The sequence below is a fragment of the Saccostrea echinata genome, unplaced genomic scaffold (assembly GCF_033153115.1).
Source record: "Saccostrea echinata isolate AGI-Se365-2 ecotype Australia unplaced genomic scaffold, CSIRO_AGI_Sech_v1 ptg000015l, whole genome shotgun sequence".
In the NCBI taxonomy this organism is placed as follows: Eukaryota; Metazoa; Mollusca; class Bivalvia; order Ostreida; family Ostreidae; genus Saccostrea; species Saccostrea echinata.
Window position 1 is genome coordinate 2498230 of NW_026889764.1, and position 19189 is coordinate 2517418.

At 33.9% G+C, this 19189-nt stretch overlaps 1 protein-coding gene across 1 annotated transcript in view; it reads left to right on the top strand.

The window, feature by feature from the left end:
• Positions 1 to 19189, top strand: part of LOC133187394 (uncharacterized) — a 185834-nt gene that overhangs the window by 13429 nt on the left and 153216 nt on the right. Inside the window, exons 13-32 of the mRNA XM_061322748.1 lie at positions 364 to 470; positions 651 to 748; positions 1054 to 1155; positions 1540 to 1677; positions 2001 to 2115; positions 2225 to 2341; positions 4183 to 4383; positions 4635 to 4741; positions 5190 to 5280; positions 9405 to 9542; positions 10598 to 10744; positions 10968 to 11027; positions 11188 to 11342; positions 12171 to 12267; positions 12510 to 12643; positions 13071 to 13242; positions 13420 to 13517; positions 14378 to 14500; positions 14750 to 14830; positions 15129 to 15409. Coding sequence (XP_061178732.1) covers positions 364 to 470; positions 651 to 748; positions 1054 to 1155; positions 1540 to 1677; positions 2001 to 2115; positions 2225 to 2341; positions 4183 to 4383; positions 4635 to 4741; positions 5190 to 5280; positions 9405 to 9542; positions 10598 to 10744; positions 10968 to 11027; positions 11188 to 11342; positions 12171 to 12267; positions 12510 to 12643; positions 13071 to 13242; positions 13420 to 13517; positions 14378 to 14500; positions 14750 to 14830; positions 15129 to 15409 — 2562 coding nt within the window. The remainder of the gene's footprint in view (positions 1 to 363; positions 471 to 650; positions 749 to 1053; positions 1156 to 1539; positions 1678 to 2000; positions 2116 to 2224; positions 2342 to 4182; positions 4384 to 4634; positions 4742 to 5189; positions 5281 to 9404; positions 9543 to 10597; positions 10745 to 10967; positions 11028 to 11187; positions 11343 to 12170; positions 12268 to 12509; positions 12644 to 13070; positions 13243 to 13419; positions 13518 to 14377; positions 14501 to 14749; positions 14831 to 15128; positions 15410 to 19189) is intronic.

The following is a 19189-nucleotide window of genomic DNA, read 5'->3' on the forward strand; positions in this document are numbered from 1 at the left end:
GTGATAAATGGGGAACTGATTAGAACCTAATTTATGTACTGTTAATGAACACTAGACTAATTATTTTGTTGATCCTGATCACCCTATTTTTCTTGCTTTTGGGCAACAAAGCTTCACCTTTCAGTTCATTTCATACTCTATGGATCCTCTAAATTGTTGTATTATACTCAGGTGACCGTTAAGGCCCTTGGGCCTCTTGTTCTTTTTAAAAAGGTATCAGAATAGAAATGTTTCTAAAAATGTGTATTTAGATTTTTTTGTAATGCATACTCTAAAAAAATCAAGTCCAAATTTTAATCATGAATAGTGTTTTAATAATTTTTATCAAAATCAATGAATTATCTCCCTTGGTGTGTCTTACAGGTTTAGATGAGGGAGAGCAGGAGAATCAAGACCCCGCCTCCCTCCAGGGGGCGTTCCTTGCCTTCCTTCACCTCAGACACCTCAGAACCAGGGATCTACAGAGGACGGTATGTATATAAAAGCATAGTTTACACAGAAAGAAACATCTATTGTTTTTACTTTTGTTTTTATTTCTTTTTTAACTGAATTCTACAAAAGAATATGTTCCTTATGCATGCATGAATTCAGATATCGGTGATTTCTTGTTAGTCCCAGAGCCATTTGATGATTTGAAATTTGATTTGCAGGCCCTGAGTGTTTTTAATTACTTCCGTTCTATTGAGAGGACTCTGACTATCAATGATGCTGGTCTGTCTCAAGAAGTGGGAGGTTATAAGAAAACAAGGTACAAATGTGTGGTAATATCAGGAAATGTGGTAATTAATATCAAGAAATGTGGTAATATCAAGAAAATTAGATACATTTGTGTGGTAATATCAAGAAATGTGGTAACATCAAGAAAATTAGGTACAAATGTGTAATATCAAGAAATTTGGTAATATCAAGAAAACTAGGTTCAAATACATGTACATATGGTAATATCAAGGAAAGATACATATAATTCTTCATCCCTATCCTGACCTATTGAATTTCTGTGTGATTTAGCTGTATTATAACATTTACGTTATAAGATTTCCTTGTATATTTCAGTCAACAGAACCACAGGAGAGCCACAGAGCATGATGGGACAGTGGGAGGGGGTGGGGGCATTGGTTACCATGGATACATGCACAACACACCAGCAGATTTCAAGTAAGCCAGGGTTTCTTGATAATTTGATAATGATTATGTAAAATAAAGAATGGAATTAAAAAAATAAATAACTCCATACATCAGTCTTAAGAAAACACAATTCTCAGTAAAAATATGTTATAGAAATTTATGTAACAGTGTGTACAGGTTTTATTATTGCTAAAACCCCTATCTGTAATGAAATTTTCAAATCAAGTCAGCCTTATTTTTGCATTCTCCCCATATCTTTTCTATTATTTCTATATTGAAAATACAATACAAAAGCAGGAAAAAATTGAAATCCCCTCAAACATAAATATAAATTTATTTCTTCAGATTTTGGGTATCTATTGACATTTAATTCATACATTTGTAGATGTATAAATTCTGTTTATTTTTTGTCAGGTTGAGTGAGTCTGAGTTCATGGAATTCTCTGATATTGAGAACCATGATGACTTTTATACCATGGAGGAGGGCAGAGTCCACGTACAGGACCAGAGGGGGTACTATGTCGTGTATGATGCTGCAGAAAATGACCTAAAGTAAGTAGGTCAGAGGTCAGAGTTCACAAATGTTGATCACATGTATTAGGCTTTGAAAGTACAGCTTACTTCACTTGTGTTGAATAATTGGCTTCACTGAGGTCAAAATGGTATCACAACCAAATTATGTGATACTGTATACTTGTTTGCCTGTAAACATTGGACAATTAAAAAATATACATCAAAGTTTCTATAGAACTTATTTGGTTCAGAAATCTAGGATAGTGAAGTTAGGGAAACTATCCATGCTGACAGAGTGCATTGAATTTGTGTCATATTCAACTACTTATCTACATGTTGTAAGAAATCAAATTTTTGTGCAGGAACATGGAGAAAGAGATTTTGTTGATAGCCACTCACTATATAGAGAAGGATCGAGACCTGAGGAAAAAATCCAAGGTCCCTAAATCAGCACGAGAGTCTGCAAGAAAGAAGCTAGTATGTAAACTATGAAAATCCAAAACTACTGATTTGTCATATATACATGTAATTTAAAATCTGGTGTCAATAGAACTGTTTTAAGAAAGGCATTGTTCATTGCTTACAGCACTCAGCTCCGGGAGATTTTGACATTGGGGAGTACTCCCACCAGGAGATTGACAGATTCGGGGTTCTCATGGATCTCTGGAACAATCTCACCTCTTTTATGGAATGCAAAAGGGAGGTAAGTTAATATAAAAAATATCTAAGCTTAAAGCTTTATTTAATGTATTGAGATGCAACTTTTGAAAAGTAGTTTTGAAACAATTGCTCTTAAAGGACACCAGCAACTTAGAACATACTTAGTCTAGTATTAATGTTTAAAAATGTTTTAAGATCATCATTGTTAAAAAAAAAAGTGGCCTCTCTGGTAAGCAAGATATTTGTACAGGTATAAAAGGGTTTCTATCACGTATCTAAGTTTCTTAAAAATGAAACACTATTATATTATTGAAACATATAATTATCGTTTAATTATGAAATAATGTTGAAAACGGCCGTAATTAGACGATAAAACACCCATAATATAGGGTCCTCTTAGTAAAAATCTCCACTTATTAGATAGGGGTCATGTGGTACTGAAACGTCATAGGTGTCAGTGGTCAATAGAACTCATAAGGCTTATCGTAAGAAAAAATATATTGAATAGATTTTTATGTTAAATAAATAGAAAACACAATATGGCCGGTCGAAATTTTGACATGGACTATATTCCTTTGGTTATGGATGGTCAATCTATTATGTGTGAACATCGAGCAGAGAGAAATAACCAGAAAATATGCCGACAATAGGAGAGGACACCGAAGAAGAAGCCGTTGACAACTCGGGACTTCGACTAAGTAGAATGAATTACTTAAGTTTAACTTCGTAAACATTTATAAATATGGGAATTTCAAATTTTCCTTCATTATTATTTTAATTAATTATATATAAATAAATGCTGTACATCTTCTATCTGTTCCAGCAGTGAATATCATGTACTAGAAATGATACTTCTTCAATGGCGCCATACACCATTACGAAGTTCACAACATTCCTACTAGATTCTGTGTGACTTTTAAAAAATGTGTGTTTGTCATTTATTATTTTTTTAAAGGTATCTTTCCTTAAAATATTTTATAGGACAGAAAAAAATTTGTGATCGATCGGGCATAAACGATTGTTCTGATTGGAGATAAACGCCATCGCATTTGCAGTAAAAGGCCCCTCTTTCATCTCTCAACCAAGTCCAGGAAATGTGGAAAAAATACCTTCCTAAAACCTTTCTTGTGCACATTTGTGCATCCTAAAGCCATAAATTATACCTTACTAGCTGTCAATTATCCAATTATCTCTTAATTATTCTCTAACAGGTTTAATAGACGCAACAAATGAGCCCTTTTGTAAATTTGTATACACAATAAGTACTTCGCTTGACCAGGATTGACACCTATGACGTCAGAGCAATGGCGCGTAGCATCTGTGATCAGAATATGCATATTGAGAAATTCAAACTTTGAATCGCTGAAACATCAAAAATATTAATTTTCTAGCAAAAATTTTTAAATATATGATTTTAATAGCATGTAAACTTTGTCGTATCAAAAAATTTTGAGACGTGATAAAAAAAAGTAGGTAAATTTTAGGAAGAGAAAGATTTACCTGATTATTGATTTGGGGCAAATATGATATAGTATTTTAACTATTTTTCAGTCATTTAACAGGTACACGTATATGGTAATTTATAGGTACATTGTATATTGAAACATCCTGTCAAAAGAATATTATGCTATAGCTTTCAGTCATTTGACTACTTTATTGTTACATTTAGTAATTAGACTTCTGAGTAGTAACTTAGAGTTACTGGACTGTTCTGTATTGTAACTTAAATTTCAATCACTGAAATGCAATATTATACATGAAAATGTGACTCACAGTTATAGGACTATTATATTATACACATAATGTGAAATTATGGTGGTGTTATATTGTAACTTTTAGCCATTGAACCACTCTTTTGTAAAATCCAGTTGTTGCATCTTTCAGCTGTTAGACTGCTATGTTGAAGCCTACCAGCATGTGTTTGACAAAGATGAGAAGCGAGCCATGGCTCAAGTGATGATGAACCTGATTTACAAGAAGCCGCGATTTGACTTTAAGGCGGACTATTTCATAAAGACAATCCGGGCAGAGTGTGTTATCCTTAGACACATGACAACACTCATCAAGAACATCATGGATAAACAGGTTATATCAGGGAGTCAGGCTTAAAGCAAGAATTCAAACAAAAAAATTGATAATTTCTGTGTACTTAATATCTTTAAAATTAAAAGAGAGAATATCATAGATGTGTTTACATTAAAAAATACAAGGTCTTAAATAAGTTGACACTGTTGGTGGAATTTATTTTGAACTTTAAGAAGTTTGATCTATTCATATTACACAAGGTGGGTTTTATTTGATATCCCAGTTTGCTGAACGTAAGTCTCTGGTTTTAGATTGAGGAGCAGAGAGAGTATCTTCAGAAGGTGTGTAGGGAGGGGGAAGAGTTCGGTCTACCTCTATCAGTGGTGCCCAAACAACCAATCTCCATCAACCTCAGCAGGTATCTTACACGGCATGATTTCATTGGTAAGGTAGGATATTGAAAGCAAACATGAATCTGTTACATGGCATGATTTCATTGGTCAGATAGGATATTGAAAGCAAACATGAATCTGTTACATGGCATGGTTTCATTGGTCAGATAGGATATTGAAAGAAAGCATGAATCTGTTACACTAAATGATTTCATTGGTCAGATAGGATATTGAAAGAAAGCATGAATCTGTTACACTAAATGATTTCATTGGTCAGCTGGGATATTGAAAGCAGGCATGAATCTGTTACACTAAATGATTGCATTGGTCAACAAGGATATCGAACGCAATCATGAATCTTACATCTTATGATTTCATTGGTCAGCTAGGATATTGAAAGCAAACATTAGGATGTATTATAATTGTAGATTTTGTACTTTATAAAGTGTAAGATTGACTGTTTGTTTTTTTTAGGCCAGCTTTGAGGAATATCTACATGCTGGAGTTCCATCCTTCTTTGTCTATCGCCAGCAGGGTCCCTGTGGCTCTGAAGTATGCTCTTCAGGTAAGGCAAAGGTCTTAAGACATGGCTGATAAAATAGAAGAAAGCATGAACTATTGTAGTTTCAGTTGCAAATTGTTGATTATCAAGTGTATATTTTATACTAACAAAACATGTTTATATCATTGTAAGTACATATGATGAAACCATAGTTTTCACCAAGTACTGTTGAATAAGGAATTATGTCTCCCCTTCCAGGGGAGACATATTGTTTTTGTCGATTTTCTTATTAGGGTCTTCCGTCTTCAGCGGAAGACCCTTCTATTATTCTATTGTTTCTTTTTCACTTTTCTTATTATTATTCTTCCTTTTTTTTTCTTTACAAATTTTGTGCAGAAGATTTCTCGGAGATGGTTCGATCGATTTGGTTCAAATTTTCAGCATTAACACCTTTTTATCTGAAGTTAATTCCGGTAATTCCGTTTCTAGAAAATAACTTCCGGTCGGAAGTTATCGCCCTTTTATCAAAATTCAGAGGACCTCCTTGTCTGCAATGGAACTCAAAAACGGCTTAAGCTAGAACGCTGAAATTTTCAGCGATGATAGAGGACATATTGCCATTGTGCACCTGGGTTTAGATATTTTCTGGAAGTGCCTAGTATGGAAGCTCGGTAGAGGTCGAAATTTAGGACACGAATCATGAGTGAATTTTAGAGACATTTCTTACGATAACTTTTTAATTATGAGTATTTTGTTAAAATATATTGAACAGAAATATATCAAAGAAAAAGCTGACTCATCACATTAGGGGCCGAGAAGGGCCGAAATTCTTTAATCAATAAATCTTTAACGATCAATATTTTGTAATGCATTACTGAAGCAAAAATGTTTAACTCAACAATTTACAACTATATATTATGATATTCACATCATATGTTACATAATTAGGGGCCATAAGGGGCCAGAATGCTAAATCTTTGACGCTTTATATCTCAAAAGTGGGAAATATTTTGATAAGCAATATTGAACAAAAGATGTTCAAAATAATGTTCTAAACAATATACAACCTTTCATTTTTTGCTAAACGTCCCTATTAAGGAGTTGAAGGGCCAGCCCCTAAATATTTCTTTTGCAAATATCTCAGAAACGAAAAAGAATTTTTGACTAGTTGTTGATCAAAAAGTGTTCAAAATCATCAGAGTTTTAAGGTGATATGAAGGAAAAGGGGCTGGCCCCTCAAAATAGGGGCTGAGAGGGGCCGAAAGTCTTTGAACAATAACTCTTTAACGATCAATATTTTGTAATGCATTACTGAAGCAAAAATGTTTATCTCCACAATTTACAACTATATATTATGATATTCATATCATAAGTTACATAATTAGGGGCCATAAGGGGCCAGAATGCTAAATCTTTGACGCTTTATATCTCAAAAGTGGGAAATATTTTGATAAGCAATATTGATTAAAAGATGTTCAAAATAATGTTCTAAACAATATGCAACCTTTCAATTTTTGCTAAACGTCCCCATTAAGGAGTTGAAGGGCTGGCCCCTAAATATATCTTTTGCATATAGCTCGGAAACGAAAAAGAATTTCTGACTAGTTGTTGATCAAAAAGTGTTCAAAATCATGAGAGCTTTAAAGTGATATGAAGGAAAAGGGGCTGGCCCCTCAAAATAGGGGCTGAGAGGGGCCGAAAGTCTTTGAACAATAACTCTTTAACAATCAATATTTTGTAATGCATTACTGAAGCAAAAATGTTTATCTCCACAATTTACAACTATATATTATGATATTCATATCATATGTTACATAATTAGGGGCCATAAAGGGCCAGAATGCTAAATTTTTGACGCTTTATATCTCAAAAGTGGGAAATATTTTGATAAGCAATATTGAACAAAAGATGTTCAAAATAATGTTCTGAACAATATGCAACCTTTTATTTCCTGCTAAACGTCCCCATTAAAGAGTTGAAGGGCCAGCCCCTAAATATTTCTTATTTAAATATCTCAAAAACGAAGAAGAATTTGTAAATAGTTGTTGAACAAAAAATGTTCAAAATCATGAGAGCTTTGAAGTGGTATGAAGAAAAAATGGGTGGCCCCTTTAAATAGGGGCTGAGAGGGGCCAAAAGTCTTTAATCAGTAACTCTTTAACGATTAATATTTTGTAATGCATTATTGAAGCAAAAATGTTTATCGCAACAATTTACAACTATATATTATGATATTCACATCATATGTTACATAATTAGGGGCCATAAGGGGCCAGAATGCAAAATCTTTCACGCTTTATATCTCAAAAGGGAGAAATATTTTGAGAAGTAGTTTTGAATAAAAGATGTTCAAAATAGTGTTTTGAACAATACGTGAACTTTCAATTTTTGCTAAATATCCCCATTTTGGTGTTGAAGGACCAGCCCCTAAATGTTTCTTTTGAATATATCTCGGAAACGAAGAAGACTTTCTCAATAGTTGTTGAATAAAAAGTTTTTAAAATCACGAGAGGTTTAAGCTTATAAAAAAAAGGGATTAAAAAGAACCAAAATCTCTGTCAAATTCTTATCTCATCTGATCAAAAATCGGACGGAAGACCCACTCGTTGCTCGCAACGAGATCGTATCTAGTTCTTCTTCTTCTTCTTCTTCATCCAAATTTTGTCCAGGCCGTAACTTTAATACCCTTAGACATTAAGACTTCAAACTTGGAACATAGATAGATGACATTGAGAAGGAGTGCACGCCACCAACATTTTTGACCTTGACCTATTTATAAGGTCAAAGTAAGCTTAAACCTCAAAGTACCCTTTGATATTAAGACTTCAAACTTGTAACATAGAAAGAAGACATTGATACAAGATGCAACAAACCAAAATTTTTGACCTTGACCTCTTTTCTTTCTCAAGGTCAAATAGGGAAAAAACTTGATTAGACCATTACTTAAGAATCCTTTGTTATAAAGACTTCAGACATGGAACATGCAGAAGTGGTATGAAGGAAGGATGCATGCCACCAAAATTTTTGACCTTGATTCAATTATTATAAGGTCAAGGTCAATCTTTTACATCAAAATAGAGTCCAAGCCATAGCTTTAGTACCCTTTGATATTAAGACTTCAAACTTGTAACAAAGAAAGAAGACATTGATACAAGATGCAACACACCAAAATTTTTGACCTTGACCTCTTTTCTTTCTCAAGGTCAAATAGGGAAAAAACTTGATTAGACCATTACTTAAGAATCCTTTGTTATAAAGACTTCAGACATGGAACATGCAGAAGTGGTATGAAGGAAGGATGCATGCCACCAAAATTTTTGACCTTGATTCAATTATTATAATGTCAAGGTCAATCTTTTACATCAAAATAGAGTCCAGGCCTTAGCTTGAGTACCCTTTCATATTAGGACTTCAAACTTGTAACATAGAAAGAAGACATTGTTACAAGATGCAATGCTTCAAAATTTTGACCTTGACCCCTTTCTTCAAGGTCAAATAGAGAAAACATGACTAGACCATAACTTGAGAACCCTGACATTAAGGCTTCAAACTTGGAACATGGAGAGGTGGTATAGAGGAAGGGTGAATGGCAACATTTTTTCACCTTGACCTATTTATAAAGTCAAGGTCAATCGTTTACATGAAAATATAGTCTAGGTCATAACTTGAGAACTTTTTGACATTAGGATTTCAAACTTGGAACAAGGAATGACAACATTGAGACTAAATGTACTGCATCAAAATATTTGACCTTGACCACTTTCTTCAAGGTCAAATTAAGAAAAACACAACCAGACCATTACTTGAGATGCGTTTGACATGAAGACTTGAAATTTTGTACACAGAATTTGAGTTGAGATGCACTGCATTATTATTTTTGACCCTGATCATATATTTGCACTCGTTAATGTTGGTAAAGAAGGGGAGACATGTGTTTTTTTGTAAAAAAAACAATACCCACTAGTTAACGATTGTAATAAATTACAGATGTAGTAAAATACTTAACCCATCTTAGGCAATTTGTTATTACCATTTCAAAATAATAATTTGAATGGGATTTTTTTTAAAAGTAAAAGCTATGGTGTTTGTTTTATAGGAGTTAATCCACATCCACCAGCCTAAGTCTGTACAGTATGGTGATGATAGAGAAATGATTGTAAATTAAAGCTATGGCGTTTGTTTTACAGGAGTTAATCCACATCCACCAGCCTAAGTCTGTGTACAGTATGGTGATGATAGAGAAGAGACTCTTAGAGGTAGCTTGTAAAGAATGGGATCGATCAGACAAACTGGACACATACTTCACTCAGCAAGTCCAAAAAGATGTAAGATATCATACAGGAAAGAATGATTACATACTTTACTGAAGTCATTGTCAAATGTCAATAGCTTACTAAGTCCTCTATGAAATGCTCCAAATCTGTTAGTTTTTGCATATCATCAAATTGAAAAAAAAGATATCTTTTCCAATTTTCACTTGCCAAACAAAGTAAATATTTACACCAAATGCATTGACTTAATAGTTATTGACCCCCCCCCCCCCCCAAAAAAAAAAAAACCCAGAGTTTTTTGTTATATTTTAATTATAATTTTACCTGATCTTCCATGGAATAAGAAACAAGCGACACCCAGTGTACTATTAAACAACAAGCAGTGAAGAGGCATGCTGATCTGTCATGTGCTGAGCAAATTGCTTTATGAGGATATAAAGCTATGACCTTATTTTGAGTTTTACCTCTTACAAACATTAGAAAATGTAAATATTTGCAAGTCCACACAGTACATGTATATGATGATTGAGCGCTAGAGAAAAACAACTGTTGAATATAGATATATAAAAATTCCAAGATAATATGTAAGATTTATTTATTTTAGTTATTTGCTGAGGTTTATGTAAAGGATCCTATCTTTTTTTCAGTAATTTGCTGAGGTTTATGTGGAGGATCCTATCTTTATTTTAGTTGTTTGTTGAGGTTTATGTGGAGGATCCTATCTTAATGTGTATGTTTTATTTTAGTTGTTTGTTGAGGTTTATGTGGAGGATCCTATCTTAATGTGTATGTTTTATTTTAGTTATTTGCTGAGGTTTATGTGTAGGAATCTATCTTTATATGTGTTTTATTTTAGTTATTTGCTGAGGTTTTTGTGAAGAAATCCTATCTTTATGTGTATGTTTTATTTTAGTTATTTTTTGAGGTTTATATAAAGGATCCTATCTTTTTTTCAGTAATTTTGAGGTTTATGTGGAGGATCCTATATTTATTTTAGTTGTTTGTTGAGGTTTATGTGGAGGATCCTATCATTATGTGTATGTTTTATTTTAGTTATTTGCTGAGGTTTATGTGGAGTATCCTATCTTAATGTGTATGTTTTATTTTAGTTATTTGCTGAGGTTTATGTGGAGGATCCTATCTTTATGTGTATGATGGCTAGAACTATGGTGGACAAAAAGGAAGAAGAGGGAACCAGGAAGAATCTCAGGGACAGACAACTCAGTATGATGGGTGCTATCAATAGACTACTGGAGGTAGGGCTTCCATTAATAATGACTGGACTTTTTAAAAAATAAATATTCTCTTGTAGGACAAACACTTATCTAGTATACTCTGTGATCCATTTCATTAGAATTACTGAACATGGACATTGAATCACATAAAAATGGGAACTCATACTAGCAGTACACACAGGCATGTGCTGTAAAAGATATTATAATTATTGATTATAAAATTATCAGTGTATTTGATTTTCAGACGTTGACCTGCAGACATCGTTTAATGGATGCCGCTCTGGAGACAGGCATTTTAGCTGGGGTAAGTTCCACTTTCACAGCATACAATACTTAAACGTTCATTGATTAGATAAGTACATCACCTACACATTTTACCACTAATTAAATGCTGTATATCCTTGGACATGAACATCTATCTGTTATAAATATATAATATAACACATGTAGTACACTGATTTCAGATTTACAAGAAGCAGGCTGTAGAGATGGGATTCAGTGATTACCACATGTACATCAGAGCTATTCAGTTTGAATCAGCCTCCATGAAGGACGATGCTGGGAAACCCCCTCCTATCAGTATGTCTGATGTACAGGAGGACGACTCGGCTGTGTACAAGTCAGTGAACTATTACAGTAACTATAATATAAAGATTTCTCTGAGTCTTACCCTGTCAGTGATTACTGTAAACCAACTATTTTTCGCGTCAACTTTTATTCGCGATTCCTCAGTTTGAAAACAATCCGCAACGATTAATTTTCACGACTGAGGAAACTTTCTCTACAAATACAAAGCAAAATAAATGGTTCGCGGCGATTATTATTCGCGAGTTAAAATAGGTCGTGAAACTCACGAATATTTCTCGCACACGAATAAAAGTTGGTTTACAGTATATCAAGATTTCTCTGAGTCTTACCCTGTTTTTATTTTTTGATGTGCTATCCACCCAGCACATGTCAAATTATAAAAGTGGGTAAGAGTTAGAGGTGTAACGGCTTAGTTATCGGGAATTCCAGGGTTTTCAGTATACCACTCAGACTCTCTCTCCCCACATGTCAAAATATAAAATTGGGGGTAAGAGTCAGAGGAATCTCGGATTAGATATTAACCTATACTCTGCTACTGTGTCAGAATGAGCATTGTAAAGAAAAATTAGTCAAATATTATATACATGTTATACTCCTTTAATTGAAGAATATATTTGGATATATATTATGTTAAAATAAGTAGTTCTTGGAGGATATTTTGCTTCACTTTGATATTTACAAATTGATTTTTATAAATAGAGCACAGCTTAATTTGTGTTGTAGTTACACAAAATCAAATGTATGTTTGATTCAAGTGTTAGAAGGTCTGGAAGGAAAAGTAAAGAATTCTATACTGTATGTGCATCAGAGTAATAGTGTTACTTTCAAAACTATCACCTAAAATCTATGTTCTCCACAGAATGAATGTCCCCCTCCAGCAACCACTAGCTATCAATGAGCTGGATGAGGCCCAGATTGGCAGATTCAGTTTTAGGACCAGGGAGGCCATGGAAGATGTAAAACTTTTATTTCATATTTCTGATTTATACTGAGTACTTATTCCCATATGGAAGTAATTTTATATTGAGTACTTACTCTTATATGGAAGTACTTTATCTCCATTTTTTAATATGAGAAATACAATGATAAATCAGGAAAAGATATTTCAGACATTTTTTGATGAGAAATTTTGGATTTAAGATGCTGATAGTGAAGATTGATGCTTATATAATGTATTAATTGAGTATCTTTACATCAGATCTTACAAGGAAGTGGCCTTGAGAACCTGAAGGTCATTCTACAAGTACAGATAGTTCAGAAAAATGCCATCACGAGTGCTGTCCTTCAGGCCAGTGCTTGTGTACCAATAGAAGAACCAGACCTTCACAAAAGGTGAGAATCTGATCTCCAGTGCTGTCTATCAGGCCAGTGCTTGTGTACCAATAGAAGACAAAAGGTAAGAATGTGATCTACAGCACGTCAGGCCAGTGCTTATGTACCAATAGAAGAACCAGACCTACATAAAAGGTAAGAATTTGATCTCCAGTGCTGTCTATCTGTGTACCAATAGAAGACGAAAGGTAAGAATGTGATCTCCAGCACTGTCTATCAGGCCAGTGCTTGTGTACCAATAGAAGGCGTGTAAGAATGTCATCTCCAGCACTGCAGACCAGTGCTTGTGTACTAATAGAAGAACCGGACATACACAAAAGGTAGACTTAGTCTTACATATTCAGATTATTCCTAGAATTATGAGAGAAGTATGAACCAAATTGAGTAGATACTTTATTTGTAACTGACGATACTAAGTGCATTGCAGTAGTGGGAGAGCCAGCCCTTCGGAGACCAAGTCAGAGAAAAGTTCTGTCACCCAGATGACAAGTTTTTCTGGGGGAACTGGGGCCTCTACCCTAGGGGCAAAGTTGTCACATGACCAGAGCTTGAGATTTGCCAGGTCCCCAGATGCCTTTGTTTCAATACAGCTTGAAAAAGTGAGTCGTCTCCCATTCATTGTTCATTAATATCAATGAATTCATGGCACATTGTCATGGAAATGATTTGTCAGATTTGTCAAAAATGCTAAGTAGTTGTCAAAATTATTATTAAACACAGAATATGATGTGTATTTGATCCAGTTGCATCTGAGGCTACTTTTGAATCTCTTCTAGACTCCAAGCAGAGATCTGATGTTGAATGATTTTGTGAAGAAGAGAAATGAAATGAGACATGTGTTGATGAACCCAGAGGAGTCAAAGAAAGCCAAAAGGTGAGGTCTGGTGTCCCAGAATATATGATACCATTTCAAGATTCTGTAAAACCTAATGCAATGAATATTGGATTGCAACAAATGCATTATAAACATTGCATATACTGTCCAATTTTATTCACATCATTTGACAGTCATTAAAAAGAAAACAACAAAATGAGTTCACTATGAAAAATGCTATGCTATTACATGATGCCCTCTAAATGACATTCTATTTGTGTAATGATAATGTCTAGACATTGCACAAAGTTCCTTAACTTGAGACAACAGTGCCTGTCTCGTCAGTAACTTCTGGATTTTCAAAAGAGGTGAACCTTTTATATATGTTAAGGATTCTGGTTCGGGTTTAGCAGCAGTAACCTAAGACTAGGATTGATAATTACAGTCTGTATATGAGGGTAGCTAGCTCTTTTAATGATTCATTTTGATTGAAATTGTAGTTTTTTGCAAAAGTTTGATGTAAATTTGATACACTGAAATGTCATAAGTGTGGGAATTTTTTTTGGAATATTTTGTTGCTAAAAAAATATACTTATTCAAATATATCAAAGAAATTAGCCAATGGATTTGTTTGTGGCAGGTATTTCAAATGGTATCATATATTTTGGGACACCCTGTATTAGTGTACCCTAATCATCAAGTATTTATTTTCTGAAATTTCTTTTATCTTTTGACTTCTTCGTAGACTTTTATCAGAAAGGCAGCAAACTTGTTGCATTGGTTTGCAAAACTGCTAAAGAAGAATGGATTCTTCAGAATTAAAATTAAGATTTAACATGGTAAATGGTTTAAACAGGCTGACAATAGCTGGTATTGCTCCATGAAGAATGACCCAGACTTAAATGATTATTTTTTTCCAGACATTTAATCAAAGAGTTCTGTTATCGCTTCAACCAGAGAATGACCCAGTACAGTTTGAGAGGTCAGCTGATTGCTTACTACAACAGTATACTCAGACTGTTAAAGGACTTCCCTAACATCAGGTATAAAAACTTCCCAAAATAGCTACAGGACTTCCCTTAGGCTAACATTAGGTATGATAGACATGAGAATCATTGGTGTGCTAATGTTAAAATATAGAAGGAAATCACTGTATAAGTAACACATATTTTGCAATTATTTATGCACCTTGAAAAGGTTGTTTAGTTGAAAATTTATCAAAACAAATGCCTTATTTCAATGTCCATTTACTAAGGAAAAGAAATTTTTAGAGGGTATAATTTAATTGACAGAAAAACCTACTTCATGGTTGGAGATCCATATGAGAAGAAACAAGGCACCAATAAAATTGAGGGACTCACACCAGATCCAAAGTTAGAATTTTTCTTTATCAGTGTCATACTTTTTTTGTTTTTGAACTAGATTTCTTCACTCTCTTTATAATGTAATTGATTAAAGTGATTTATTTCTACTGAGTATAGAATTTCACAAAATATAATAGAGTCTTTTGTTTTAATTACTTTTGACCTTTTCTAAGGTAGCTTAATTGTTTTACTGTTGTTTCAATGTATCACTATTAGCTCTCATATCATCCTTACAAACTCTGTATTTTGGCTCTGACATGTATGATGTGATCAATAGAAAAGATTTTAAGCCAGTAATGTCATCCAGACAGGACAAGAAGCGTCCGCGGCAGCTGTTGACCAATGATGGCCAGCATGTCCTGAACCTGTGGTTTATTCCTCACCATACAGAGGCCCTAGTCATGTTTAAGAATCTGTCTGATGATAAGATTGTCCGAGCACTGTCCTTCTCTCTCTCCATTGTGGCCTCAATACACGACATGTTACAGTACCTGTGTGCTCACTCTCGACTCGGTAGCTCACATGCTCGACTCGGATCTCAGAGGATGGAGTTTGTCTCGGCAGACTGGGGAGGCACAGAGGGAATAGGTTTGTGGAGTTTACTCTGGATTCATATATAAGTGGCGTAATACAGTGATACCTGTATATAAACAATAGCACATACTGTTTACATTCGCAAATGTTTTCTCTTACATAGCACTATTTTAGCAATATGTATCTAACACTGAATAGGTGCAGTTTGACACATGATCACAAATTCATTGTGAAGACATTATGATTAATCTCAGTTTCATAGAGACGTCATAAATTGTTGACATTTTTCATGGATTCAACCTACACCATTTAATTTTGAAAATTAAATATTTGAGTTTCAGATTATAACTGCAAACATCTGTAGTATGTCAGTCACAAATGTAAATATAAGTAATAAGGTAACATTTCTAAACATCTATTGCATGGACATAGAAAAGGGTTTGTATATGATCAAAATTAGCAAAAAGCGCTAGCCCTTTGGGATTTAAGGGACTTGATCAAGTGACCAACCTGTATTTGTATCCCAATATTTGTTTATAAATAACACCATATTTCTTCAACAAATTTATTTCACTAGGGCTGTTAAATTCACTGATATTTTGTAAGCCAATGACCAAAAATAGTCGTTTTTTTTCAAAGAGTTTTATGAACTGAAAGTTGTGAGTCTTACAGATGATCGTATAGTGGCTCTCAGCGTCTCTCCTGAAGTACGCCGTAGATCGTATTTTATAATGTACAATACATAATACTCATTTACGTATGAAATAGACAAATCAGATTCAAGTAAACAAGTTATTCAATAAATTTGTACAAAATCCTGGTATTTTATAAAATAAATTGTAATTGAAACATAAACTTTAATAAGCTTCAGTTCAACGTCCTAGTATTGTGCAAAAGTTAATATAATGTTAAGATAATTTTTAGCAATGTTCCGTTACTGTTCCTGCATCGTCGTCCCAAGATAGATAAACATCCTGGTAGCTTACATTGTCCTTAATCCAATTACCAGGTTTGTTTATTATTACGGAAAAGTCTTACACTTTCATATCCCGATTGGATTATAGGTCAATGCACTCTATCTTAAGTACATTGTAAATAGTTTAATATGTTTATTTTCTGATTAAAATAATTGTCTCTAACCCTATAGGTTTACATTCGTCCCCATGTAAATAGAACTTTCTGCAGGAAATTTCTAAATTGAAACAAGACAATTATTTCATCATGATTCACAGTAGGAAACAAACAATATTAATCCTTCACAAGAATGGAAGCACTGAAACACAGTTCACATGAGTAATCACACTATGCTCATAATGGTCATTGGATGTAATGGGTTTTTCTGGGCTCTCTCCTTCTTCTTGTTCAAATTTGTTTCACTGCTGTAGAGTTCTCAAGAGGATTAAGGTATATTGTGGAATATACAGATATAGTATATTAAATATGGATATACGTTTTCACTTTTTTTACTCAAAATGGATGTGTATTATGGAATGAATACTGTTCGGTTCCTTTGCTTAAGCAGGATTGTTGGTGATGCAAGTTGTTACGCATTACCAGTTCATGAAATGGAAACACTCCTAGGGATTAAAAAAAAGTCATCAGTATACCTTGTACATGTACTATTTAAGTTCAGTCTTACAGTTTATATTCTCGTACATCGGAATTTGCAATTAACAAATCTAGCTATAAAATAATGCAACAGAAATCAGTTACAAATATCATGAGTTTCCAGCGTTTTCTTCATCTGTAAGCATCGTCTAAATGACTGCTATCACCTGTCGTATTCCTCATTTCCACGACTTCTTGTGATTTCCACAGTCGATATACTTAAACTACAAACATGGTACTATCCTCTTCACAATCGCATTCTCTAAGCGAATTTAAATCAGGATCAGTACAAACCCATATGACGGACCCACAGACACTGGGTCAGACGTTATCTCTGCCCTTGGTATCAGACCAAGTCATAAAAAAATAAATACCTCAAATGGAGTCCACGATAAAATCCAATGTTTGTTGATTGTTGTTGCATTATTGTCAGATTTTGGGTCAAAACTTCAAAACAGATTTAGTCAATTTTCGAATTCCATTAAAAATGTGACAAGGAATCTGACATTAACTTCAGTACCATTTTCTCCTGCCTGCCATTCAAGATATTTCACTCTAGAAATACTTATAAGGAGCGTAAAATACACACTTATACCTAGTATGTACATTCCATAAAGAAAAATTCTTATTTTTGTTAAATATTTCGATTTTGTTGTATTTTTGAAATTTTCTTTAAGAAAAAGAAATAACTGAAGATAATGAAAACGATTTTGGACGATTTTTTCCCCATTTAAAATCAGTTAAGTTATCAACATGATCAATCTTTTGTTTTAACAATGCAAAATATAAGCCAAAATGTATAAATATTCCTAAATAATAAAATTCCAAGTAAATGCAGAATTTGGTCAGGCTACAGATACTTCTGGTTCAGAAAGTTTTGTCCTACCTTGCCACACTTTCCTTCCGCGTTCGACATCTTACAGTACTTTGCTGATCCTGGTCACGGGCACCAAATTGACTTAGACGATGTAAGCCAATGAAACCAAAATGTTTGCAAAGAGTTTATTTACTGAAAGTTGTAAGTCGTACAGCCGATCGTATAGTGGCTCTCCCGAAGAGCGCCGTAGATCGTATTTTATAATGTACAATACATAATACTCATTTACGTATGAAATAGACAAATCAGATTCAAGTAAACAAGTTATTCAATAAATTTGTACAAAATCCTGGTATTTTATAAAATAAATTGTAATTGAAACATAAACTTTAATAAGCTTCAGTCCAACATCCTAGTATTGTGCAAAAGTTAATATAATGTTAAGATAATTTTTAGCAATGTTCCATTACTGTTCCTGCATCGTCGTCCCAAGATAGATAAACATCCTGGTAGCTTACATTGTCCTTAATCCAATTACCAGGTTTGTTTATTATTACGGAAAAGTCTTACACTTTCATATCCCGATTGGATTATAGGTCAATGCACTCAATCTTAAGTACATTGTAAATAGTTTAATATGTTTATTTTCTGATTAAAATAATTGCCTCAAACCCTATAGGTTTACAATTTCATATAACTGGGTTTGGTTTGGTATTATCCCAAAATTTAGATTTATATAGGTTTATCTTTGTAACAGCACAACAACTGCTGCTATGCAGTTAGTACATATTTATATCCCCGCTCCGAAGGAGAAGGAGGTATACTGTTTTACTCTTGTGTGTCCATCTGTCTAGCTGTCCGTCTGTCTGTCAGTAACGAAATTTTTCATTACAGTTTTCTCAGCAACTACTCATTGCAGATGCTTGAAATTTTAGCACACACTTTTTTGAGGCATGCCATATGGTGGGATTCATTTTTGTACGAATCTGATGTCAACTTCCTGTTTATCTGTGCATCTGTCCGTACCATACATAACAAATTTTCATGACAGTTTACACAGCAACTACTCATTGCAGATGCTTGAAATTTTAGCACACACTTTGTTGAGGCATGCCATATGTTGGGATTCATTTTTGTACGAATCTGATGTCAACTTCCTGTTTATGCGTGCGTCAGTCCATACCATACATAACAAATTTTTGTCACAGTGTTCTAAGCAATTACTCATTGCAGATGCTTGAAACTTTAGCATACTGTTTGTTTAGGCATGTCATATGGTGGGATTCATTTTTGTACGAATCCAATGTCAACTTCCTGTTTATCTTTGTGTCTGTCCGTACCATACATAACAAATTTTCTTTGCAGTTTTCTCAGCAACTACTCTTTGTTGAGGCATGCAATATGGCGGG